Raw genomic sequence first — 25632 nt, 5'->3', positions numbered from 1 at the left:
TTCTCTCTTCTCATTTAAACACAAAGCTTCTATTTTTTTTTACAGCAAAATGTCAAGAAAGAAGAAGTTTTTCTCCTTCTAAGTTCATCTTTGAATTCCTAATTGCTACTCTAATTCAATGATGATAAGTGATTTCTAATATAAGCAATTCTTGAAGTCTTTCATTGTCATAAAAAAAAAGAAAGTATTTGAAGATAGATACATAAGCTCTAATCACAACCTTATTTGAAGGTGACAAAATTGATCCACCATCAAGGATAGTAAGATACACCCAAATTGTAAGAAAAAAAAACAAATCATAAAAAAGAAAAAAAAAAGAGTTGATTCTTTGCCACCATTTCTTTTGATAAATAAACATTCTTGGTAATAAAGAAGAAAGTAAGTGCATTTTTACTATATAATTCTACAGTGAAACTTGAAAGAGATGCAAAAGGAGAAAATTATGGCACTTTTCACGCTATGACTTATAAGGGAAATGAAAAAATTTTCCTGATTTATTTTGTTGTGGATCCCGGCGTTAAACTTAACTTGACTTTTTGATGGATCTATTACTTTTAGGACAATGGACTAAAGTGATACCCTTTTATAATACATTAAGGACTATTTGAATCAAGTAAAATATATTAAGTATCAAAGTAAAGCCACCCTCGTACATTAAGACCATTTTGGCCATTTTCTCATGAAAATTATATTAGGATAATACTTTTATTAGTTTCAGTTAAAATGTTTACTTAATCAACTGTTTAACGGGCGAACCCCCAAAAGGTTCTATTTATTTCTTTCTCTTCAAACGCCCCACGAAATAAGTAAAGCACCGAAACTCCAAAAAGGTACTCTCCTTTACAGATCTCCACTCGGCAATCGCTGTATAATTCCTCCGGCGAACGGAGTTCCGGGATGTCACGAAAGATATCGGATAACGGAATCGACGGCGACGACGAGAGAGACGAAGAAGAAGAATATTCCGATGAAGAAGAAGAGGAAGGAGAAGAAGATGAATATGAACCAAGGCTCAAGTATCAGAGGATGGGAGGCAGTGTGCAATTGCTTCTTTCAAGCGATGCTGCTACATGTATTGCCGTCGCCGAGAGAATGATTGCCCTTGGTACATACAGTGGAGCCGTTCACATTCTAGATTTCCTCGGCAATCAGGTGATAATATTTTCCTTTTTGCATTGAGTTTTTGTGACTTCATGAATGAGGTTTATGTTACTGTTGTGATAGAATTTAGCTGGAAAACATTGATCAGTGGTCAAAATGCGTTTAGGATAACTGCTTTATCAACTTTAGCTCTGCTTTAATGATTGTTTGATTTTTTTTATTCGAGTAGCTTGAGGACGAGGCAAAATTTACTTACTCTAATTTTTAGAGGTTATATTTTACTTGAGAATTGTTAGCAGATAGATGTCATTTCAATAGCTAAACCTATAAAATTTCTTTTCTTTTTTCGCTGTGGCCTAGTGGTCAATGAAGCAGATTCAGAAATAATGAGGTTTCATGTTCAAATTCCAGACACAAAAACACTGGGTGATTTTTTTTTTATGGATAGAGTTACCAGATACATGTTGCTAGATGACAGGTATACCTGTGGAATTAGTCAAGGAGCGCACGAGCTGGTACAGATATCATGTTTATAAAAAAAGAATTATTTTTGTTCTTTTTAGGCTTAAATTAACTCTAGTGATGTGTGATGCACGTCACTTTTGTGATATACTCGAGGCTAGAAAATAATAACAAATGGTTTACTTTTTTAGTCTGCAATTTGTGGTGCCATGGATTTATGTAGTTTTAGACTCAGATTCTTGACCTTGAATGATGATCCTTAAAATACTCATCAAGATGAATCCAGAAAAACTGTATACATATTTGGAGAAAGTATTCAGGGGGGAGCAAAGTATCCGGGGGGGGGGGGAATTGCTGTGCAGCTGAAAGATAGTTTAATAACTTTCTAGTTAATTGAGAGGGGATTAGACATTTGCTTCTTTGTACTAGTAGGAATTTTTTTTCCTTTTTGTTTGTTTTCGTTTTTTAATATAGCGAAGTAGTCAACTTCCTGAGAAAAACGTAGAAGCAGCCAACTTAGGGAGAGGAGTATCAGGACTTTTATGAATTTGTCGTCATTCTAATCCCATAAGATTTTAGGCAAGATAGAAACCTTAGTTGAACTCATGGAATAAAGTATGTGGAAGTAAAGGATGCCATAAAAAGTACGAGGGTTGAAAAGCTTGTAGTCTAGATCTTATCCCTTTTGGGAAGTACATTGGAGAGGTTGGATTAATATGACTACCAAGCTACTCAATGTTTTATTAAGGAACAAGTAAGAAAATACCTTGCTTCAGGCTATTCAAAGTTGTATGAACTATCAGATATTAATCTTATGGGTCATATGAAGCTTTAGGAAATGTTGATATATCATAGACTTAGGAACACTAATGGGGCAGTAGTGAATCAGGTTAGACACATGCATAGATCTATAACAGAAGCTATACCTTCATTAGGAAGTTTTTTTTTTTTTTTTGAGAATGGTAATGTTGATTCCTCAACATTAAGCATTAAGGACATGTTGGAGACCTCCAAAAATTTCAGATAGAAAAACAAAAGAAACTACAGCAATTACAAAAAGATTAGAAAATCTACTAACTGTTCAACATGACGCAACTTCGTATTACCGTTGACATGACTTTGATCGGAAGGAGTGGAGGTCGCGTATCAGGGTTGAAGGTTTGTAGGGATAGAGTGTTGTCTTGACCACCACATGCAAGGTGGTATTATATTACACCATTTCTTTTGGCGTTTGCTCCTACTCTCCTAGTTCAGCAACTAAGAAGATCTGTTGTGTGCTCTGGCATTATCCACTGAGTTTGTGATAACTGAGAAATAATGTCCAGCAACTAAAAAATGCATCATCTCACCAACTGGTTATGAGGAGTAAATCTTTAGATCTGCATGTGGCAGTCAAATAGGATTGTGTTACTTCAGTTTTGATAATCAAAGATCTTGTTGAAAAAAACATCGTTTAGGATCTCCTTTAGTAGATAACCAGGATGTTTCTCTAATCTCTATTCGTAACAAGGCTCTTGCTCATTGGTTTAAGTTTTCCAAATCAAGAAGTCACTTGTTCCTTGCTTAAATCTTAAAGAAGTTTTGTCTGCCATAGGTTAAAGAGTTTGCGGCTCACACTGCTGCAGTCAACGATCTTTGCTTTGACACAGAAGGTGAATACATTGGAAGCTGTTCTGATGATGGGTCTGTCATAATAAATAGTCTTTTTACTAATGAGAGGATGAAATTTGAGTATCATCGTCCAATGAAGGCTGTTGCTTTAGACCCAGATTATGCAAGAAAGTCTTCCAGAAGATTTGTGACCGGTGGTTTAGCTGGTAATTTGTATCTTAATGCGAAGAAGTGGATGGGCTATCGGGACCAGGTTTGTCTTTTGTCCATAGTGTTGATTTACCTTTTCTCATTGAATGAACGTGAAAAGATTGTGGGAACTCTTGATTGGCATTCATGTGGCTTTCTTTGGCAGGTTCTGCACTCTGGTGAAGGTCCAGTTCATGCAGTGAAGTGGCGGACTAGTCTCATTGCCTGGGCAAATGATGCAGGAGTTAAAGTTTATGATGCTGCCAATGATCAGCGCATAACTTTCATTGAACGACCTCGTGGAAGCCCACACCCTGAACTTCTTGTCCCTCATATAGTTTGGCAGGTAGGTTTCAAGGCTGTTGTATAAGTTTGTATCCGTTGATTATTTGATTGTAGTTATGAGAGATTTGCATGCAATGTAAGACTGCTGTGTTGCTTTAGGTTTCCCAACATATTTTGCAAGTGAAACCATAATTGTCTCCTTTCTGTTTCAGTTGTTGTGTATGTTGTTACTTCTGATTATTCTGGACAATCCTCATTGTTTTACATTCACATTCAGGATGACACTGTTTTGGTCGTTGGATGGGGAACCTCGGTGAAAATTGCATCGATAAAAACAAACCAGAACAAAGGCTTGAATGGGTCATACAAGTATATAACCATGTCTAGTCTGAATCAGGTGGATATTGTGGCATCCTTTCAAACCAGCTATTTCATTTCAGGAATTGCTCCTTTTGGTGATTCTTTGGTTGTTCTAGCTTATATTCCTGCCGAAGAAGATGGAGAGAAGAACTTCAGCAGCACTATTCCCTCCAGACAGGTATCTGTTTTCTTCTTTCTGACGTTGGACTTAACTGATCCGCTGGATCAAATGTCAACGTATTTTGCCCTTTCTGGTTTATAAATGAGTTATCTTTCTTGCTAAGCTTCACTTCTACTGAGGTTTACATATTTTGAGAGAAAATGCTTTGTCGTTATTTGATGCCAACCCTTGACTTCAAATGGTTGTGCTCGACGTGAATGTAAATTGCAGTATCATAATGATCAAGACTGTTGAATGAAGTCTTTTGATGCTATTATGCACTTAGAATTTCCTTTCCTGTTGCACCCAAAAGTGTGACCTAGTGATCAATGGAAGTGGATGCACAATCTTGGATACCAGGGCTCAAGTTCCAGAAGAAAAAAAAGCCCAGGTGATCTTTTCCGTCGGCCTAAATCTTGGTGGCAGAGTTAGAGCCCATTTGGATTGGCTTAATTTAAGCTCCAAGTGTTGAAAAACACTTTTTAGGTGTGGGAGCATAACTTATATTGGATAAAAATAATTCTTTATGATGAAAAAGTTAACAGATTAATCAAAGCAAAACAGTTATTAAGCTAAAATAAGGCAAAAACAATAAGTTGGACAACCCAACACATTGCTTTTGTCTTAAAAACACTCAACTTAAAAACTACTTTGAATTTTGCCGAACACTTCAAAAAGTTGAAAAGAACTTAAAAGCAACTTTTATGTCCATCCAAACAGGCTCTTAATACCAGTGTTGGTGAACGCTAGCAGGTACCTTATAGAATAATCGAGATTCTAGAGTGCGCAATCTCTGATCCCAACACCACTTTATCAAGGGAAAAAAGAAGACGAATTTCCTTCAGCGTTGAAATTTTTGACCATATTTGATGTTATCAACTAGGATTAAGAACCGCTTGAGAAACAAAACTGTGCCTGTGATGACCATTGTGGGCAAGAAGAAGAGGAGAAAAGGGGGGAGATAGTGGCTTTTGTGAAGTAGGAGGCATAAGAAGAAATCTTTGTTACCTAAAACTCAATAGAAAAGTTCTTTTGTGAGGTCTAAGTAATTGCATAATTACCAGATTCCTCTCTATGCTAGATTCAGAAGGTCTTTCGGCTACCTATATTATGCCGCTTAAACCTTGTTTTGGTACAATTTTCACATCTATGTGATGCATCAAATCCATTTGTTGATTGACATAGTTATGAGATTGCTGAGTTCTTGCCTTCTATATTCCACTGTTGGTTTAAGTTATATTTTCTTTATTAATGTGCTTTTTTCTTTAAGTTTTAGAAGAAAGGAAAAAAAATCTTTTCTCATCGACCACTACATGTCTTTGTGTCCTTGTAAAGTTTTGGGTTAAAATTTGTACCCTGCTCCAGATGTTTTGTGTTGCATGACCTTCCTCAACTTTGGTACATTCTCAAAGCTCTATTACATTTATGGACTTGGTTGACATTTCTACCGAAGATGCCTATTCTTGTTCTTATGAAGAGGACAACATTCCTAGTAGTTCTGATTTTTTTTGAGGCTGAAAAATAAAATAAAAATCAGAACTACTAGAAGGACCAAAGATATAAAGAGTGTTATCTTAAGGGGGCAGTAGGGCTGGCAAGGAGGTCATCTGGTAAGAACACTAATTTAGTCTTATGCAATTAGTGAGGGGTTTGTGTTTGTGTGATTCTGTTTATTTGGATAAATTGTTTTAATGCTTTTATGATGCATAAATTGAGACAGTTATGTGCTTCAGTTATAAGTAGAGGGGCTCTAAGTTCAAAATTAAATAGCGAAATGTATTTAATTCTCACTTTTACTGCCTAACCTTGTCAGTTTTGGCCATCTCAAACTGCCATGTTCCTTGTAGCTTCCTAACAACAGCAGCAACTACGCCTCAATCCCAAACAAGTTGTAGCTCTCTAACAAATGAACTGTTTTAGATTTGGTTGCCTCCACCATATGGCTTTAATGCCTTAAGGCTTTTTGCTTCTCTGTTGGACGTTCTCCTAAACGTTGTTTGTTTCCCACTAAGTGCTACTGAAATCCATGTTGTTTAATAAGGGTAATTGGTGATAGTTGCTAGGGTTTGTGAATTCATCCAACAGGGAAATGCTCAAAGACCAGAAGTGCGTGTTGTGACGTGGAATAATGATGAGCTCGCTACCGATGCTCTCCCTGTACATGGCTTTGAGCATTACAAGGCGAAAGATTATTCACTTGCTCATGCTCCATTTTCAGGTAACAATTCAGTGTTTATAGGTTTTCATCACTCTGTATTCATTTCGTGCACTTAATTAGTTTTTTTACGAGTCAATATAACATAACCAAATGATGTAGGTAGCAGCTATGCAGGGGGTCAGTGGGCTGCTGGTGATGAACCCTTATACTACATTGTGTCCCCAAAAGATGTGATTATTGCAAAGCCAAGGTTGGTAAAGCTTTTCTCTTATTATCTTCATATGTCAATTCCTATGTGATTATGCATATGCACCAAGCAAAGCGAGGTTCTTTTATGTTATTTGCCGCATATGCTCTGGTTTCTCTCTCTTTTACCAGGAATAATCTGTTCTGAACAATTAGTGCCCGGTTTTGTCCTTTTATTTCAAGTGTAACCTACAATTTATGATGCATATATTCTGTGTTGGATAGCGGCATTTTGGTGATCTGTCTTTAAATTTTACAAGTTAAAGCTTGGTGATTTCAGGAAGGCATCCAAGTAACACCTAATATTATTGTAATTCAAGATTCTAAGCATATTCATATACCCAAAAATAGTACACTGTGGAGCTATAATTGGCTACAAAGGTGTAAAGCAGAGAGAAATATTTAAATAAAGAAGCAGCATATTAAACTGAATTTGGAAGGAGGGAGGGTGGGTGGTTTGGGAAAAACTAGTGAAGGAGGAGGAGGAGGAGGAAGGGGAAGAAGAAAGCTTGAACTTGAGAACAGAGAAGCGTAGTAGCAGAAGAAGAACCTTAATCAGAAGCATGGTAGCAGCCAAGCAGAAAAGTAGGGATACGGTGGTGAATAGACGAGCCAAACAAAGTTTCATTTGGTATGGTAATGTAGGACATTCCTGCAAAAGGGAGGATACACGTGCTCAGAAATTAAAAATGAATACACTAATCAGAAAAATGTATTATACATGTCTAGGCATGTCCATGTCCTTAAAGTGTCTGATCCCATTAAGGACTTTAATTTGATACCAAAAAAAGTAACTCAATACCTATGTCTCTAGCCTGCAGAGATGGATGTTGAATTTCCATTCAGTAACATCTATCTATCCAACAAATTTATTTTAACAATCAAAAAACATCTATCTATCCAAAGAATGGCACTCCCTTCTGTTTAGATACAGGAATGCTGATTGATAAAAAATATGAATTTTACTTCTATGGTTGATTGTTAGGGACACAGAAGATCATATTAATTGGCTTCTCCAGCATGGATGGCATGAGAAAGCTTTAGAAGCAGTTGAGGCCAATCAGGGAAGGAGTGAGCTCGTTGATGAGGTATTTTGTTTGAATGTGGGTTTATATTGATTTTTTCATTAAACCGATATAATTTTCATATATGTTCAGCTTAATATAGGTTAATCTGTTGCTATGATGCTCAACAACTTCTATATGTGTCTTTTATATATAAAGGATGGGGAAGGGCTAGAGCAAAGGTTTGCGAGCTATTGCATAGGAGCGGGGGTTTTACCCTGTGCGCACCCAAAGTGTAGCGGCTGCGGGTTTCCTTGTCTTGAAAAAAAGAAGGGCTAGATCGAAACTTTCTGTGATCATGCCTTACTTGTATTTCTATGTCAACCATTAAAAATATTTCTGACTTGACTTCCTATGTGATGTACTGACCTGCAGGGGATTCCATCTATTTTTTGTAATAACATAAAATCTTCTCACTTTTTAGTGCTTCAGAGATCCTTTTAACTCTGCATGTACAGTTGTACACTCTACCCTCTCCAAACTCCACTCAGTGGGATTTCACTGGGTATGTTGTATGTACTTTCCATTTATGTGCACATACAATTTTCTAATTCTCATTTTCTATTCTACGTGTATAGGAAGTGTATGGAAACGTATTACTGAGAAATCGGGGGGCTAGTGACGCAAGATTCAAAATTTGGTGGTCAATGGGCCAACCCCTCTACTCTTCTCCACTTAAATACCAAACTTTTGTCTGCAGTAGGATTCGACCCCCTGACATGCGCCTAACTCTCACCTGCACTCTTACAACTAGACCAAAGCCCTAGGGGGTTGCAATAAGTCGCTAGTCAAAGGTTTAGAGCAATCGCTGGCCATATGGTTTATGAAGAGACATTAAGTTCTGGTCTTTCTTAATTCACTCACAATGTCGCTTCTTTGTTTCTCCCGTATCCAACTGACAACTAGGCCAAGATGGCCAAATTTGATTACCAAATAATAGCTCCATGATATTCCTTTGTAGTCCATGCTCAAAATCAGTTTGTTACTAATGGAGTCTTGCTCTTTTACTCCTTGCACCACAAAGAAAACATTTTATAGTTGTTGAGAATGTGTTTCTGCACTATCCAGTGGCATCTCTATGACCATCTTTTCATAAGTGTGCTCTTTAATTCAGTTCCCTTTTGCTTCGCTCTTCTTTTTTGTGTTATTGAGTAAATTTCTTCTTTTTTGCCTTCCTAAGGAATCCTGTATTAATGCGTTACTTCCAACTTCCCCGATATATATTTCTCCCTGACTCAGAGAATGAGCAACACTATGTTCAGGTTGGATAATGGTCCTTTCTTGACTTTATCCATGCCTCTTAAATGGCATTTCTAAATGCTCAAAGAAAATTGTCCCAAGGATTAGATTAATGATATCACCTCCCAAAAGTTCCTGGTGTGCCTGGATCAAGTTCCATGCTTATGCTTTGGATAGATTAAGCTGTTTTGCACCTCCATTACATTGCAGTGTCTGATTCTATTATTATTATTTAACCCACTCTGTCCCACGTTTGGTTGGGCCGTTCTTTCATAATTTTGCAACATTGCAATAGCTAGTCCTCTGTGTTTGAGATCATTTATTGACCTTCTCTCCTCTCTTGGACGTTCCCAACTACTCCCAGAAAGTGTTTTTTGTGTGCATCACACCACAAGTGCTCTGCAACTACTCCTATCTAGGGGTGGGCATAAACACCGAAAAACCGAAAAACCGAACCGAACCGAATTATTTTGGTAATTTGGTTTCGGTATTTCGGTTTTCGGTTCGGTATTCGGTACATGGTTTTGTATTTTTCGGTAATTCGGTTCGGTTTTCGGTATGCAATTTTTGTGTAATTCGGTATTTCGGTTTTTCGGTTTATCGAAATATATTAAATTATAATATATATTAATATTATATTAATTATTAATATTTAAAAATAAATATTATAATTTAAAATTAAAAACAAAAGTTTGTCTTTTCAAACTTTTCAACTTTACAAACCCACTTCCCAAAAGGCAAAAATTACCGTTCCCACTTCCCACATCTAGTCGTCTACAGACTATAGCAGCGTCGACCATTCCGGTGACCAGCAGCATGCAGCAGCTGCCAATCGACCAATAGGCAGCCGTAGCACAACAACAACCGGTAAATTTCAATGTTATAACAAGGCTAAATTTCAATGTTAACGATAATTTATTATTTTGAATCATACAATAATTTGAAAAACAGAGTAAAATAAGCAAAAAGAAATAAACATAAATAAAATAAACAAAAAAATTACAAAATTTTAAAAAGCCCACTAAGCAGGCCCATAACAAAAAACCGAATTAACAAAAACCGAACCGAAATAACAAAAACCGAACCGAAATAATAAAAACCGAACCGAACCGAATTATTTCGGTTCGGTGTTCGGTACACGTTGTACAAGAACCGAAAACCGAAAAAACCGAAAAAAAAAAACCGAAACCGAACCGAAATACCGAATGCCCAGCCCTACTCCTATCAATAAGATAAGTTTCTAAGTTATCGTATGCCACCCTTATCTTCTCTCTGTTTCTGCCTGATGGCCTGAGTGGTATATCTCCAGTGTATTGGATAAAGATAAAAATTGTGTGACAGAACTCGCTTACATACATGGATAGTTTCCATATTGAGTTTATGATTGATTGTTCTTCTTGATCATGTTTCTTAAATTTGGATATCCACTAACAAGATACTCATTATAGCTTTCCTCTCACAAAAATTGTCTACTCAAATCAGGTGGGTTCGAGATACCTCGATCATCTGATTGTGGAAAGGAAGTATGGTGAAGCGGCATCTCTATGTCCAAAATTGTTGCGAGGATCAGCTTCCGCATGGGAAAGGTTTAAATATCCTTTAAACGATGAAATATCTTGGAAATATACTTTTAGTTATTGAAGTGCAACTGGTTGTCTTTTCCAGATGGGTTTTCCATTTTGCACATCTGCGCCAACTTCCTGTGTTGGTCCCGTACATCCCAACAGAAAATCCAACATTGCGTGATACAGCTTATGAGGTCTGCACTTTGCTACTGTGTCCATTAGTTTCTTGAATGATTTCTTATACACACCTAAAGAGAGTCAACAACTGAAGCATTCCTTATCAAAATAAAAACTCAACAGCTGAATCATTTTTTACATTAGGTAGCTCTTGTTGCTTTGGCAACAAATCCATCTTTTCACAAGGATCTCGTATCAACTGTCAAATCCTGGCCACCTGGCATTTATTCTACATCGCCTGTTATCTCAGCTATAGAATCTCAGCTTAATACCTCATCTATGACTGATCACCTCAAAGAGGTAAGTACAAAGGAGTTACAGCTCATGTTTTATGTTCTACATACGCTTTCTTTGGGTACATTTATTTATCGTGCTACTTTAACATGTAGGCTCTAGCAGAATTATATGTGATTGAGGGACAACATGATAAAGCTTTTGCTCTTTATGCGGATGTAAGTTCAGTGCTGTATTAAATTTATTACCCTGGAGGAGGATGCTGATAATTGTGTGTTAAGAAGTTGACTTCTTTCGCTCTTTGTTCAATTGTTTTTGCTTTCAGCTTATGAAGCCGGATCTGTTTGACTTCATTGAAAAGCATAATTTGCATGATGCTGTGCGTGAAAAGGTATGCATATTAGACTGGTTGAATTTATTATGTAACTGTCTTATATATTATGTTGAGAAAGATGTAATTCAGCTCTAATGGAAAACAACAACTTTATCTTTTTCCCTTTTCTGTTCTATTTTTTCTTTTTGGTCAATTGACGCGTTATTATTTCTAGAAGGAAATAAATCCTGTTTTTGTCTTCTTGATATTCTTGAAACAAGAAGTAAGAGACTTTAAGGACATAATATTGGCCATAGGTTAGATAATATGGTTCTACAACTCTTCACTTATGATTGTCTAATTATCATGGACTGACAGGTTGTCCAACTAATGATGGTCGACAGCAAGCGTGCCATACCTTTGTTGATCCAGCATAGGGACTTTATACATCCACCACCCGAAGTGGTGTCACAACTTATGGCTGCAAAGACTAAGTGTGATTGTCGGTACCTTTTGCATTTGTATCTTCATTCACTATTTGAAGTGAATCCTCATGCTGGACGGGATTACCATGACATGCAGGTTTGTATAGAATCACCCTGGGAGCTTTCACTTTAAAGTTTATTGTGGTAATTTGTAGGTGCGGTCTATGTGGCATGGCAATGCATCCTTTATGATGAGAAATTAAGAATTGTGCTGTTGCTCATGTTTCTTGGGTTAAATGTTTTGGTTTTGAATTGTAATTGAAGGTATATGCAGTGTCTTTCTGTTCATGTGGGTGCCCTTATCTCATTTTGTGCCACTTGACAATTTGTTTGTTTAATTACTAACTTAACATTTCCATATGGTAACTCAAGGACACTAAGCCCTTGGCAAACTCAAAATTGGTAAGATGGGTCCAAACCGATTAGCAATTACTGAACCTGTAGAAAAGTTAATGCATTACATTGATGTTATTGTTCAGCAACGTTGTCTGGAAATTGCTTGTTTGTCGATCGTTGTATAAATCTTCAATTACTTGAGAAAGAGCTGCTCCATTAACTAGCCCTGGCTAATGCTTATAAATATCTTTATCCTGAAACAACCTTTCTCCAGTGTTCCATATTATAAGTTTCGTTTTTAGCTTTTGCTCTCACCATCGCATACATGATGGATTCAACTATATCATGCCTTTATTTTTTGGGAATCTTAAATATCTCCTATGTTTGATTCCGTCATTTGTCTTGGTGTACCCATGTCAGACTGGTGTGACATGGGTGTGAATAATCCATATGAATTCTTCAAAACACGCAAATTTAAGAACTTCATGTACAGGTCATGAATACTTACTCTGTGGCATCAAATAGATCTATAGATGAATCCATGAAACATAGAGTATCTCTATCTAATTGATTCAGGCTAAAAAACAAAAGTGGCGTACAAGTATTTCCTTAGGCCTTAAGGTTTTTATGCCCCATTTTTGTGTTCTTTTTTGTCTTTTATGTCTTTTATGTCCATGCTTTCTAAAGCATATGCATTTACTTGGTGAATGGGTGCTTTTTAATTTTTATTTTTTTTGATAACCGAGAAATCCGTCTGATACCCGGGTGCCTTTTAGACCAATCACAACCTTCTAAACTCGGTGGATAATGGGCCTGCCCCTCTATCCTTCTCCACTTAAATACCGGGCTTCGCTTTGCATGGTGTGGGGGTTGAACTTGCGACCTAAGTCACAAATCCTCCACCTTTTGCCATTTGAGCTAGGCCTTGGGGGCTTCTTTTTTTTAAAATTATTTAATTCTTAAATTTTGTGGATTCTATATTGGCGTCCACTGATTTTGTTTCTCCTTGTTTATGATTTTCGTAGGTCGAGCTTTATGCTGACTATGATCCAAAGATGATGCTTCCCTTTCTCAGAAGTAGTCAGCATTATACACTTGAGAAGGTTTTTGTGAATGAATGGATGACAAGTCCCGGTCTCTGGCCTTTTGTTCTTCTTATTGACCTTTCTTCTTTAATGAACTACGCTAGGCTTATGATATCTGCGTGAAGAGAGATTTATTAAAGGAGCAAGTTTTCATCCTTGGAAGAATGGGGAATGCAAAGCAGGCCCTTGCTATTATCATAAATAGAGTGGGAGATATAGAAGAGGTGGGTTCTTGCTGATTTGTAGTCTTAATATTGCTTTTTCAAATCTGGATTTCAACAGACTAGCCTTATAACTACTCACATGCAGGCCATAGAATTTGTAAGCATGCAACATGATGATGAACTCTGGGATGAGCTGATTAAGCAAAGTCTTAATAAGCCTGAAATGGTAAACCATCACCTTCTTTTTTCCCTTCTTTGTTAGAGCACAGGAGACTGTATGAACATTATTTTAACGATTGGCATTTTGGATTAAGTTGCCTTACTTTTTTACAGGTTGGTGTATTGTTAGAGCATACTGTAGGGAATCTTGATCCCCTTTATATTGTAAATATGTTGCCCAATGGCTTGGAAATACCTCGGTAAGTTTGTCGATTAAGTAAACTCTCACATTTTCATGGGTATGACTCTAAAACAAGATACACAAAGTTTTTTGCTTTTATTCTTTTGGCATAAAATATTTATATTGCTGGCAAGTCTTCTTGAATAGTGAACTAGGAGGAGGTAACAGTGTAGTCAAAGGCGTGCTTAAGCCCTAAAGCAAGGCTCAAAACGTGTTGAGCGCTTTGCTTCGCTTTATGTGGGCTTCAGTGTCGTCATCAAGGTTCTAAGGCAAACTTTTCCTTGCCAATGAGCCTCTTCTGAAGAAGTGACAGTAAATAATTAATATTTCACTTAATCATAATTTTTTTTTCAGTTTCTTTGGTCATATATTTGTCATTCATGTTTATAGTTATTAGTCTTGGGCTATAGATTTGTATTTTTTTTCTTCCTTTGCGCCTTTTTTCATTAAAGCCCACGCTTTATTTACGCTTTGCGCTTAAAGCCCCCATGGACCTTAGAGCTTTTTTGCGCTGTTCGCCTTTGATAACACTGGGAGGTAATATAATTGTGACTCGACCTGATATTGTTTTTCCATGAGCATCATAAGTTAATTTCTAGATTCTTTGTGACTTTTATTGGATGTTGTGGTCCATATTTATGATGTAATAGGTTAGTCAGATTGTGTTTGCAATTTATGATGCGAACTGCTGTTAGTTAATCTTGAATCTCTTAGCACTAATCTGAATGTTTTGCAATATTGCATTCCATTGCAGTCTGAGGGATCGTTTGGTCAAAATTGTTACTGATTACAGAACAGAAACTTCTCTTAGACATGGATGTAATGACATACTCAAGGTACATTATTTGTAAGCCTACCTTCCACAGTATCTTATATAAGATATGCTTTTGTTTGCAAGTTATGATGAAGTGATTCCATTGACGATTTGATTTCACTCCCAGGCTGATTGTGTCAACCTGCTAGTCAAATACTACAAGGAAGCAAAGCGTGCAATATGTTTGAGTGAGGACGTTGATCAAGCACATTCCAAAAGAAATCAGCAGAGGGCTTCACATTTAGGAGAGAGAGTCATGAGTATGAAATCCATGGAGGTCAAGTCAAAAACCAGAGGAGGTGGAAGGTGTTGCATATGTTTTGATCCATTTTCTCTACAGAACGTATCAATTATTGCCTTCTTTTGTTGTCATGCCTACCATACAACTTGTCTCATGGAGTCCACCATTTCCATTGGCGGCGATAAAAAAGAGGTTGGGGCTTCTTCTAAGGGCACTACGTCATATTATGAATTTGATAATGGCAGTGATGACGATGATGAAGAAGAAGATGCTTCTTCAGGTACCCCTCGGATGCGTTGTATTTTGTGTACTACAGCTGCAGGTTGACTGTCTGTTGTATTTTTGTTTGTTTGTGGTGTACCATAGTTTTGTTTGGTGTGTGCGTATTTCATGAGCATGTGTTATTATTATTTATTAGATAGAGACTGCTTTCTAATGTTCTATATCTGTATTTTAGGAATTTGTACTGTATTTATTGATCGAGTCGAATTCTCTGCTATCCCTTCAATTATTAGGGACGGCTTAACGCATAAAATTCTCCAGATTATTTGTATGGTGCTGTTCTTTTTGGAAGAGACTTTGTGGGTTAATAATTCACAAAAAATTGCTTCATTTTCTTGGTGTTCATCTTTTCCTTCCCCTCTTTTTCGATTTTTGACATTTAACCTTGTGGAAACTGATTACGAAGCTGACCATATCGATGAGGAAGCAGTACGAAAACACAGTGCTAGTAGTAATGAAGTTGAATACTGGATAGCATCAAATTCCTACATTTGGTGTCCACTGGTATTACTGGTCATATATTTGTCTGGTATGAAGGAAAACGTTTTTTCTTTTTTCCTGTACCGTTCTCTTTTAATTGACCATTTCTTTTCTGCTACGCCTATCCCCTATCCATTCATCAATTGACATCTAGAGGTAGGTGAGTGATAGTTTTTGTCACAAGAAAAGGAAACATTACCAAAATGTTTCATGTCCTTTTAAAAATAATTTATTCACAAGTTCATATCTGACGTGGAAATACCATTTATCACTATCCTAAATTGGAGGTGCAAACTTGTTTTCGAGTAAAGTTCAATATAAGATAACAAAAAAAATACGAATATGATGCAAGACAATTTGGCCTTTTAGGGATATGTTGTCAACCACCACGTGTATACATAATATGGTCAAATATTAGAGGTGGTTAAGATGCACATTGTACTCCAACCCCCGGCTAGTATGGGGTGGAATGTATTTATCATAGTAAAAAAATCTAACGTCGTTTGTTCGAATATTTTTTTGTTACTATAGTAAATGTTGTTATAGAGAATAAACAATGTAACATACCATATGAAGAATCAGTTTTAAAGGAAATTTGACCATTAAAGTGAGAAATTGTTATAACGATCTCTGATTGTATTTTACAAATTTATGAGAGTTAGATCAGAAACAGATGTAATATTGCTGCAATAAACTCATTTGAACTCGATATTTTTTTAATGTAAAGTATAGATTTATGTGTAATACTTTCACCAAAATTGTAACATATAGTAAATTCAAACTGGTAATTTTATTTTATTTTTTAAAAATAAATATATAGATATATATATATAACTTTACACAAAAAAAGGAGTAAAAAATTTCAAGTTTGTCCTGCCAAGTGTCATGGAATCAATTTTTTTTTTTTGTAACTAATGGTTTCATTAATCACCAATGTAAAACGATTACAATCTCCATAGCTAACTACACACATCGAGCTATCCAATACATCAAAGAGCTCCTACTTAGTCACAACTAAATCTGAAAGTAGACATGAGAGCACTAATCCTGGGTGGGGCTCGAACACTACAAACAAAAGCTATCTCTTTAGCAATGGCATTTGACTCTCTACTCTTTTTTTCAAAAAATCTCATATTTCTCTCTATCCACAGACAGTGTACGAACTCTGTGTAGATCATTTTAAAAACTTATGCTGCTTGTGTCTTTCCCTTCACACACCTTAGCACTTCAGTAAGATGTTGGTCCCATGACAGGGATTGAATTGGCTTAGCTTGGATCCACTGCTGCACTATTCTCCAAATTTCTACTCCATAAACACAAGAAGTGAAAATATGATCCCTAGACTCATTGTGCAAAGTGCATATGGGGCATATTGGAGACACAGAAATTGTAATAAGGATCACTGTTATTATAAATATATATTATTTTTATTAAAAAGTAAAATATAATATAAAACTTTTTAAAAAATATAGTTATTATAATAAAATAGTGTTATAAAAAGGGAATGTTATAGAGAGATTTAGTTGTAATACAACAATAATAAAACTTACTATTGTTTGAATGGCAAATGTGATTCCATGCACTATTTTAAAAATCACTATAATGACGATAATTCTGATTGATTTAAAGAAATTTCTAACTTCCATTTTTAGTCATTTATTTGCATATTTTTAATTAAGAAGAGCGATTATTAATGATGCACAACATTTTTGACTAATGACTATCAATGCAATAAGTGCCATTTAATCATCAAGTTCTATTTTTATTTTATATTTCTATCTGCCATTCAAACAATAGTAAGCTCCTATTTTCTTAATTACATTCAAAATTTCTATAACATTATTTTTATTATAATAATTATATTTTAAAATTAATTTTTTACTGCAGACAAAATCAAGATAGTGATCTAATTATTTACAAGGAAAGAGTTAGCCCAATTAAAAAGATTAACCAGACAACTAACCTTAAACTTACAAATTGGAGTTAAAACTTCATTGAAAAATTTCATGTTGCTTATATTTCAAATACATCAAACCACCCGATGTTCGATATCTATATTAGAGCCTGGCTAAATTCAGATTTGCGTCGGAATGTCCCCCACATGTGTTTTTTTTTGGTTTCCCACCCGATATTCGATACCCACATTAGAGCCCGATTAAATTCAGATTCGCATAAAAAAGTCTCACGTTGGGAGTAAAACGCTCCCTAACAAAGGCGACTTCGTACCAAGGAGACTCGAACCTGAGACCTCTTGATTAAATTCATATTCTCTCGGACAGTCCCACATTGGGGGTAAAGGGCTCCCTAGCAAAGACGACTCCGTACCAAGGAGACTCGAACCTGAGACCTCTTGATTAAATTCAGATTCGTGTCGGAAAGTCCTACATTGAGGGTAAAACGCTCCCTACCAAACGCGATTCCAAAGGAGACTCGAACTTAAGACCACTTAATTAAGGATAAAGAAATACTTACCAATTCACCGTAACCTGTCGGTGGCATAAGGTGGTTGATGCTTCTAAAGTTGACTAACACATGTAATACCTATAACAATAGTCATTATTATGTCGCTAATCTTTTATAACATTACCTATCTAAGCCATTCTATTCAAATATTAATTGTTTTTTTCATTTTGCTATAATGATGCTATTTCTCAAATTCATTTTATTCATTAATTTTCATACTCATAGCACCAGCTACAACTTAAAATGTTTTTAATTTTTTTGAATTATTTTAAAAATATGGGAGTGCTTTAAATGGTTTAATTCTTTGTGGGTACATTACAAGTATTAATAATGTATTAGCAATTAATTTTTTACTTAATGAGATATGAATATCTTTTGAGATTTTCAATTTAAATATTAATTTTGTTTTTTATTATAACATAATTTTTTTTGGAAAAATGACTCTGGGTAAAGATCAATTGCTATTATGTGTTTATTATATATAAATGGTCATTCATTATAAGAATTTAATGAATATATTCAAGCAAATAACAAATTCAACTATGCAATATTGAAAACCCTTAATACAAGGTAAATGATGCTTCATAGATATTAGGTAGTGTAACAGAATCATTAATTAAATAGTGCTATACTAATCAATCTAAATTAGTGTGGGCATAGTATGATACAATATTTAAAATTTCAATCAAGTAGTTTGGTATTTATTTTTTAAGAAAATTATATCATTTTCATATTAAATAATTTCGGTATGATTTGATATTTTAAAGTTTGATTTCAATATTTTATAGTATGGTAAACCGATAAACACAATTTATTCAACTTTAATTTATATATACTCATATAATAAAGAATAACCTCAATCTTTCAAAAAAACATCTTAATATATCATAATAACACTTTACACAAGTGTGTATATATATATATATAAAGTATGAGCAATTTCCTTTAATTTGCTAATCAATTACATAAAAAATATTTTAATCAAAGATACAGTAGTCAAAATTTCAATATCTAAACATTTGAATTTATACAAGTACTAGCTTGTATGTTTGTTAATATTATATATAATAATGTACATAAATTATTTATATAACTATATATTTCGATAAGATATTTGGTATTTGGATACTTTATTTATAAATATCAAATATCAAAAGATTTAAAATATATATCATATACCATATCATAATATCAAAAATACGATAACAAAAAGTTTGTTTTGATATAATAAATCGGTACCTACCGTATTATGCCCATCCCTAATCTAGATGGAGGACCATGAAAGAATTTAAAGATAATAAATTCAGTCACCTGATAATACATACTCTATTTTAATTTATGTGAGTTAGTTTGATTTGACATAAAGTTTAAAAAGTAAAGAAAAACTTTTGAAATGTGGCTATAAATCATTTCACTAATGATAAAATAAATATTTTAAAGTTAAATTATTATTAAATATAAAAATATATCATTTCTGACTAAAAAAGAAAGTTATATATAGAAAATTTAAATTTACTAAGTTTAAATAATTAGTCCATTTTGCAAACGAATATTAAAGTATTGTTATATTTGGAAAATTTTAAAAAAATCTATGTCCAAATATTATCCCAAAAAAGTAACAAAAAGAAAAGTGGTAGCTGAGTGAAATGTAGGTTGTAAATTGTATTTATCTTTCTATGATTAATTGGTTAAGTAAAGGCTGTAATTGTGTACCTATGACTATTTGGATAAGTGTATCTATCCAAGGGATGGGACCGATTATGTTCGGATCAATTTACACGTATTTCGATTAGTTTTAAGAAATACTTGTTATCTTCATTGATACAAATATTGGATAAATTCATCCACAAAGTAATATTCTCCCCCTCTATTAAGTAGTACAATTTCTATTTCAATTTATGTAGCGATGTTTGACTGAACACAAAGTTTCAGAAAAAAAGAAAGAAAGAAAGAGACTTTAGAAATTTATGGTCGAAAACAAACACCCACATTTGTCTAGGTAAATATAATTGGATCCTTACATAAAAATAAATAGCTATCAGATTCATTATTTATTTTTCTTTGTCAGTATACATAAGTTAAGCATTGATTATATATAGATAATCGCCAATTTAAGCTGTTAGATGAACAACTATTCAAATTAATTCTTTCAATATTTAGTTGCAGCCACAATCACTTTAAATGCAACTAATACACTATGAAATGTTTGAACGGTAGATACAAAAAAGTTCAACGTGACATTCACTTACAAATTTAATACCTACCAAACCCCTATGTCCATTTTTTTAAAAAATAAAATAAAATCCAACTTCTCATTCATTTTCCTTCTACTTCATTCTCACTCTATATATATAAAGAAATTGTGATATTGAAAAATTAGAAGTATTAAAACTATATATTATAAGCTTTATATTATATCTTTGATTTTAATCATGGTGTTACGTATTAGTGAGTTGTTTGCCGCGGCTATAATATATATCATACTACATATTATTATTTCAAAATTAATAGCCACCGTCCGGGAGCGGGGGCGGAGGCTACCGCCGGGTCCGACAGGGTGGCCGGTGATCGGAGCACTATCACTTTTAGGTTCAATGCCACATGTTGCACTTGCAAAAATGGCCAAAAAATATGGACCTATTATGTATTTAAAAGTTGGTACATGTGGGATGGTTGTTGCTTCTACCCCTAATGCTGCTAAAGCTTTCTTGAAAACACTTGATATTAATTTTTCCAATCGTCCACCTAATGCAGGTAAAAGTATTAGTAGTAATTTGTTAATATTATAAAATTATACTAATATATGTAGGGTTATAAATTAAATGAGTTCATAAGGTTTGTGGTATTTGTGTTCTTGTAGTTAAAAGCATCGTCTCTGTGAGATCTAGGTCATAGGTTTGAGTTGTGAAATCATCTATTGATATTTGAGTTAGGGTAGAAAATCTATGTCAAACTCTATTGCGACGTTGTCCTTTTTCAGACCCGATGTGAATACGGGATGCTTTATGTATCAATCAATTAGCTTTTATCATAGTTTTTCGACATCATACCAAGTTCATCTGAACACAATATTTTTATATAAAACTTTTCTATATGAAAAATACTAAGATTTCAACTAGTATTAAATTCATCTGAACTTTTTAAAGGTCAAGCACATTAAATTTAAATCATGAATCTGTTGCTGTTCTAGAACTTTATTTTGTGATTTTTAAGCGATATAAAGTCTTATCTTGAGGTAAGTTTAGAATTAACTTCTTGTACCTATAAAATACCCCATTTTATTTATCATTTTGCATTGAAAAACTCTCAAAATCTTCTAACAATTAATCTAGTGTACTTTTTATTGATCCTCTAAATTAGGTGCCACACATTTGGCCTATAATGCCCAAGACATGGTTTTTGCACCCTATGGACCTCGTTGGAAGTTGCTAAGGAAATTGAGCAACTTACACATGCTAGGTGGAAAAGCCTTAGAAAATTGGGCCAATGTTCGTGCCAATGAGCTAGGTCACATGCTAAAATCGATGTTCGATGCAAGCCAGGAGGGCGAATGTGTGGTGGTTGCTGATATGTTGACGTTCGCGATGGCAAATATGATTGGTCAAGTGATGTTAAGTAAGAGAGTGTTCGTGGAAAAAGGGGCAGAGGTTAATGAATTTAAGAATATGGTTGTGGAATTAATGACCGTTGCAGGGTATTTTAATATTGGTGATTTTATTCCTAAATTAGCTTGGATGGATTTACAAGGAATTGAAAAAGGGATGAAAAGTTTGCATAAAAAATTTGATGATTTATTGACAAAAATGTTTGATGAGCATGAAGCAACTACCTATGAAAGAAAAGAAAATCCTGATTTTCTTGATGTTGTTATGGCAAATAAGGATAATTCTGAAGGAGAAAGGCTTAGTACAACAAATATCAAAGCACTTTTGCTGGTATGTATCAACTAAATATTACTATATCTGTCCACTTTTAATTGTCATAGTTTTCTTTTTTAGAGTCAAACGATAATAACTTTGACTTATATTTTACAATGTATTTTTTCATCATATTGATATGCAAAAAGTTGGAATTTATAGTACTTTTCGCTTAGTTTTTGAATATCTAAATTTTTTGTTTAAAATATCGAATTAATGTAATTTAATTTAATTTTGAAAATTAGTCAAATTGACTTTCGAAAAGCGCAACATGACAATTAAAAGTGGACAGAGAGAGTATCAATTTGTATGCGATCAAGATTTACTTGAAACCTATATTGTTCAGACTCTTGCTAAAAAAAATTGTGTTTTATTTGGAAAATAGTTAAAGATATTATATATATATATGAAAAAAAAATAATAGTTTTATCCTATATTGTCTGCTCTCCTAAGATATTGTTGTGCTCATATTGTATCTTTTTAAAAAATACTATTTCTTTTAAAGAGTTTTCTTTTTCACACATTCATTCATTACACTGGAAAAAAGGAATTAGATTGACAACTTCTATGGCTAAACAATGAAACTGCTAATCCCATTTAATGACGAATTAGCAACAAATTATTACAAAAAATTATGTTAGCCACGAGCTGTTTCTTTTATTTTTTGTAAGAAAGGTTTCTATTAATTAAATTTATTTTTCCTTTCTAATTAATATATTCTGACATATTATTTTTTGACAATTTTTTGTTACAGAATTTGTTCACAGCTGGTACAGACACTTCATCTAGTGTAATAGAATGGGCCCTTGCAGAAATGATGAAAAATCCTAAAATTTTCAAAAAAGCACAAGAAGAAATGGACCAAGTAATTGGCAAAAATAGACGTTTAATTGAATCTGATATTCCAAATCTTCCTTTTTTACGTGCAATTTGCAAAGAAACATTTCGGAAACATCCTTCAACACCACTAAATCTCCCTAGAGTATCGACCGAGCCATGCACGGTCGATGGTTACTACATACCGAAAAATACTAGACTCAGTGTCAACATATGGGCAATCGGACGAGATCCTGACGTGTGGGAGAATCCGCTCGAGTTCAATCCCGAGAGGTTCCTGAGCGGGAAAAACGCAAAGATTGAACCTCGTGGAAACGATTTTGAGTTAATTCCATTTGGGGCAGGACGAAGGATTTGCGCGGGGACAAGGATGGGAATAGTGATGGTGGAATATATATTGGGAACTTTGGTTCATTCATTTGATTGGAAATTACCAAATGATGTTATTGATATTAATATGGAGGAATCTTTTGGATTAGCTTTGCAAAAAGCTGTTCCTCTTGAAGCTATGGTTACTCCAAGGCTATCTTTGGACGTTTATCGTTGCTGATCGAGCGAGCCTTCCTAACCATTTATAGTGCAACATATCTGCTAAAGATCGTAACGTAAGAAATACAGGTATTAGCAATATATAAAAATAATGATAGTGCGATACCTTGAAGGGATTTGTTTTGTAATTTGCTTTGCTTTCTTCTAATAAACTTTTGTTCTCGTAGAATTTTTTTTCTTGATATTGGAATACTAGGGATTAAGACCTTTGATTTATTTCATAATATTCAAAAGTTTCTTTTTTTTTTTTTTTTTTTTTAATAAAGAGGAGGATAACAAACTTGTATATTAATTCAAGTAGCGTGTTAAAACAATGTCAACCCGTCGTGAAAAAAAAGGGAAAAATACAATCTATTCTTTAAAAGTTTATAATTACAGAAATCCCTCAAACGGATACAATAATATAAGCGCTGATACATTAATTTGATGCGCGAGATACATTAATCATTAAGTAAGATACATTACATTTTATACATGATACACTAATCTGATGTACATTTTATACATGATACACTAATCTGATGCGCTGATACATTAATCTGATGTGCAAGATACATTAATTCAATGCGTGAAAATGAGAAATTTTAGAAATTTGTAAAACTTATAGGGGATAATGGTAATAAGTAAACTAAAAGGTGGAATTTTTNTGATATTAATATGGAGGAATCTTTTGGATTAGCTTTGCAAAAAGCTGTTCCTCTTGAAGCTATGGTTACTCCAAGGCTATCTTTGGACGTTTATCGTTGCTGATCGAGCGAGCCTTCCTAACCATTTATAGTGCAACGTATCTGCTGAAGATCGTAACGTAAGGAATACAAGTGTTAGCTATATATAAATATAATGATAGTGCGATACCTTGAAGGAATTTGTTTTGTAATTTGCTTGCCTTTCTTCTAATAAACTTATGTGCTTGTAGAATTTTTTTTTCTTGATATTGGAATACTAGGGCTTAAGACCTTTGATTTATTTCATAATATTCAAAAGTTTCTTTTTTTTTTTTAATAAAGAGGAGGATAACAAACTTGGATATTAATTCAAGTAGCGCGTTAAAACAATGTCAACCCGTCGTGAGAAAGAAAAAAGGGTAACCCGATTCTCAAGCCCATCTTTTAGTATTATTGGTCCATACATTCTGGCCCATTATCTATTGTTATAGCCCAAAATGGTGGCCTCAATTCTCAAGCCCACCTTTTAGTATTATTGGGCCGTACCTTCTGACCCACAACCTATTGCTATGGCCCAAAATTGTAACCTCAATTCTCAAGCCCACTTTTTAGTATTATTGGGCCACAAATTATGGTCCACATCTATCATAATGGCCCAAAATGGTGATCTCAATTCTCAAGCCCACTTAGACAAAGAAACACTTTTTGAGCAACCCCGCCTCAAAAAAAAAAAAAAAAAACTCTCCCCACCACAAATTATAGATATATCAAATATTGAAGTTAGACAAAAATAAACGGATGAGATAATTTTTAGCCTCATATTATGAGTGTACCGTGAGGTATATGTTTGCGATAATAAAATATACATATAAATAATTTATGATAATCTTATAATAATTATCGATAAATTATTGATTTGTTCCTTTTCTCGAGTCAATTACTCTATCTTAGGCCTAGTCCCCATTTCACTACAAAAAGAAGTAGTTATTATGATCGCTTTTACTCTCCTTGTCCAACAATAGTTGTCCACTATTGATTTTACACACTTCTTAAGAAACTATAAAGAACAACAATTTTATTATATCACCCTTTGAATATAATAAATATAATGTCTTGAAAAATGTAATAAGGAAATAACTATAATTAATGATAAGGGTAAATTGGGAACTAAATATAAATTTATTCATTGATTTCATAAAGTGAACAAGTGTTGTTGGACATTCCAAAATAGTATAGTGGACAACTATTATTTGATGGAGGGAGCAACATATGATGGCGATTTCAAATTACCATAATATGCATTTACATTGAGTTTGAATATCCTCATATATCACTAATGTAATGCGGCGGTTTTAAAAAACTAGACAGTTTTAAAAAACTCGGTAAGTTTACATTTAATAAATATGGTTTATTCAAATTTTATGCTTTTACTAAACCAAGAATTTGTAAGTTTTCATTTTACGGTTACACGTTACAATAATTAGGGTGTGTTTGGTATGAAGGAAAATGTTTTCCTAGAAAATGTTTTTATGGAAAACAAGTTGATTTTTGACTTATTTTCTCATGTTTGGTTGGTGAGTAGAAAATATTTTTCGGAAAAGATTTTGTGTTTGACTTATGAATGAAAAATATTTTTGAGAAATATCTTTTATTTTAACTAGAATAGAAAATAATTTTTGAAATTGAAAATTTTTGTTAAAAAAAACTTAAATTTTTTTGGGGGGTCGGGGGTCGGGGGGGGGGGGGGGGG

General features: G+C 34.1%; 2 protein-coding genes across 2 annotated transcripts; both read left to right on the top strand.

Moving 5' to 3' along the window:
* Positions 1-735: 735 nt before the first annotated feature.
* Positions 736-15301, top strand: LOC125843944 (vacuolar protein sorting-associated protein 41 homolog). The gene is made up of 19 exons (XM_049523145.1): positions 736-1152; positions 3158-3427; positions 3530-3709; positions 3926-4186; positions 6254-6386; positions 6486-6576; positions 7558-7660; positions 10358-10461; positions 10541-10634; positions 10762-10917; positions 11007-11069; positions 11177-11242; positions 11543-11746; positions 13011-13088; positions 13175-13294; positions 13380-13460; positions 13568-13653; positions 14389-14470; positions 14576-15301. The coding sequence occupies exons 1-19, from the start codon at positions 898-900 to the stop codon at positions 15014-15016; spliced, it is 2868 nt and encodes a 955-aa protein (XP_049379102.1). The 5' UTR covers positions 736-897; the 3' UTR covers positions 15017-15301.
* A 4962-nt stretch (positions 15302-20263) lies between these two features.
* LOC125845286 (flavonoid 3',5'-hydroxylase) lies at positions 20264-23408 on the top strand. The gene is made up of 3 exons (XM_049524768.1): positions 20264-20668; positions 21275-21849; positions 22586-23408. The coding sequence occupies exons 1-3, from the start codon at positions 20347-20349 to the stop codon at positions 23216-23218; spliced, it is 1530 nt and encodes a 509-aa protein (XP_049380725.1). The 5' UTR covers positions 20264-20346; the 3' UTR covers positions 23219-23408.
* Positions 23409-25632: the final 2224 nt, after the last annotated feature.

Source organism: Solanum stenotomum, chromosome 11, assembly GCF_019186545.1.
Source record: "Solanum stenotomum isolate F172 chromosome 11, ASM1918654v1, whole genome shotgun sequence".
Classification (NCBI taxonomy): Eukaryota; Viridiplantae; Streptophyta; class Magnoliopsida; order Solanales; family Solanaceae; genus Solanum; species Solanum stenotomum.
The sequence above is the reverse complement of the archived record's forward strand: the minus strand, read 5'-3'. Positions and strand labels throughout refer to the sequence as shown.

Excerpts from the sequence above, each read along its gene's own strand:
- LOC125843944 (XM_049523145.1), top strand. The coding sequence starts at position 898 with ATGTCACGAAAGATATCGGATAACGGAATCGACGGCGACGACGAGAGA. Across the intron at positions 7,661-10,357 it reads GGAGTGAGCTCGTTGATGAG|GTGGGTTCGAGATACCTCGA; the intron begins GTATTTTGTTTG and ends TACTCAAATCAG. Across the intron at positions 10,635-10,761 it reads TGCGTGATACAGCTTATGAG|GTAGCTCTTGTTGCTTTGGC; the intron begins GTCTGCACTTTG and ends TTTTTACATTAG.
- LOC125845286 (XM_049524768.1), top strand. The coding sequence starts at position 20,347 with ATGGTGTTACGTATTAGTGAGTTGTTTGCCGCGGCTATAATATATATC. Across the intron at positions 20,669-21,274 it reads CAATCGTCCACCTAATGCAG|GTGCCACACATTTGGCCTAT; the intron begins GTAAAAGTATTA and ends CCTCTAAATTAG. Across the intron at positions 21,850-22,585 it reads ATATCAAAGCACTTTTGCTG|AATTTGTTCACAGCTGGTAC; the intron begins GTATGTATCAAC and ends TTTTTGTTACAG.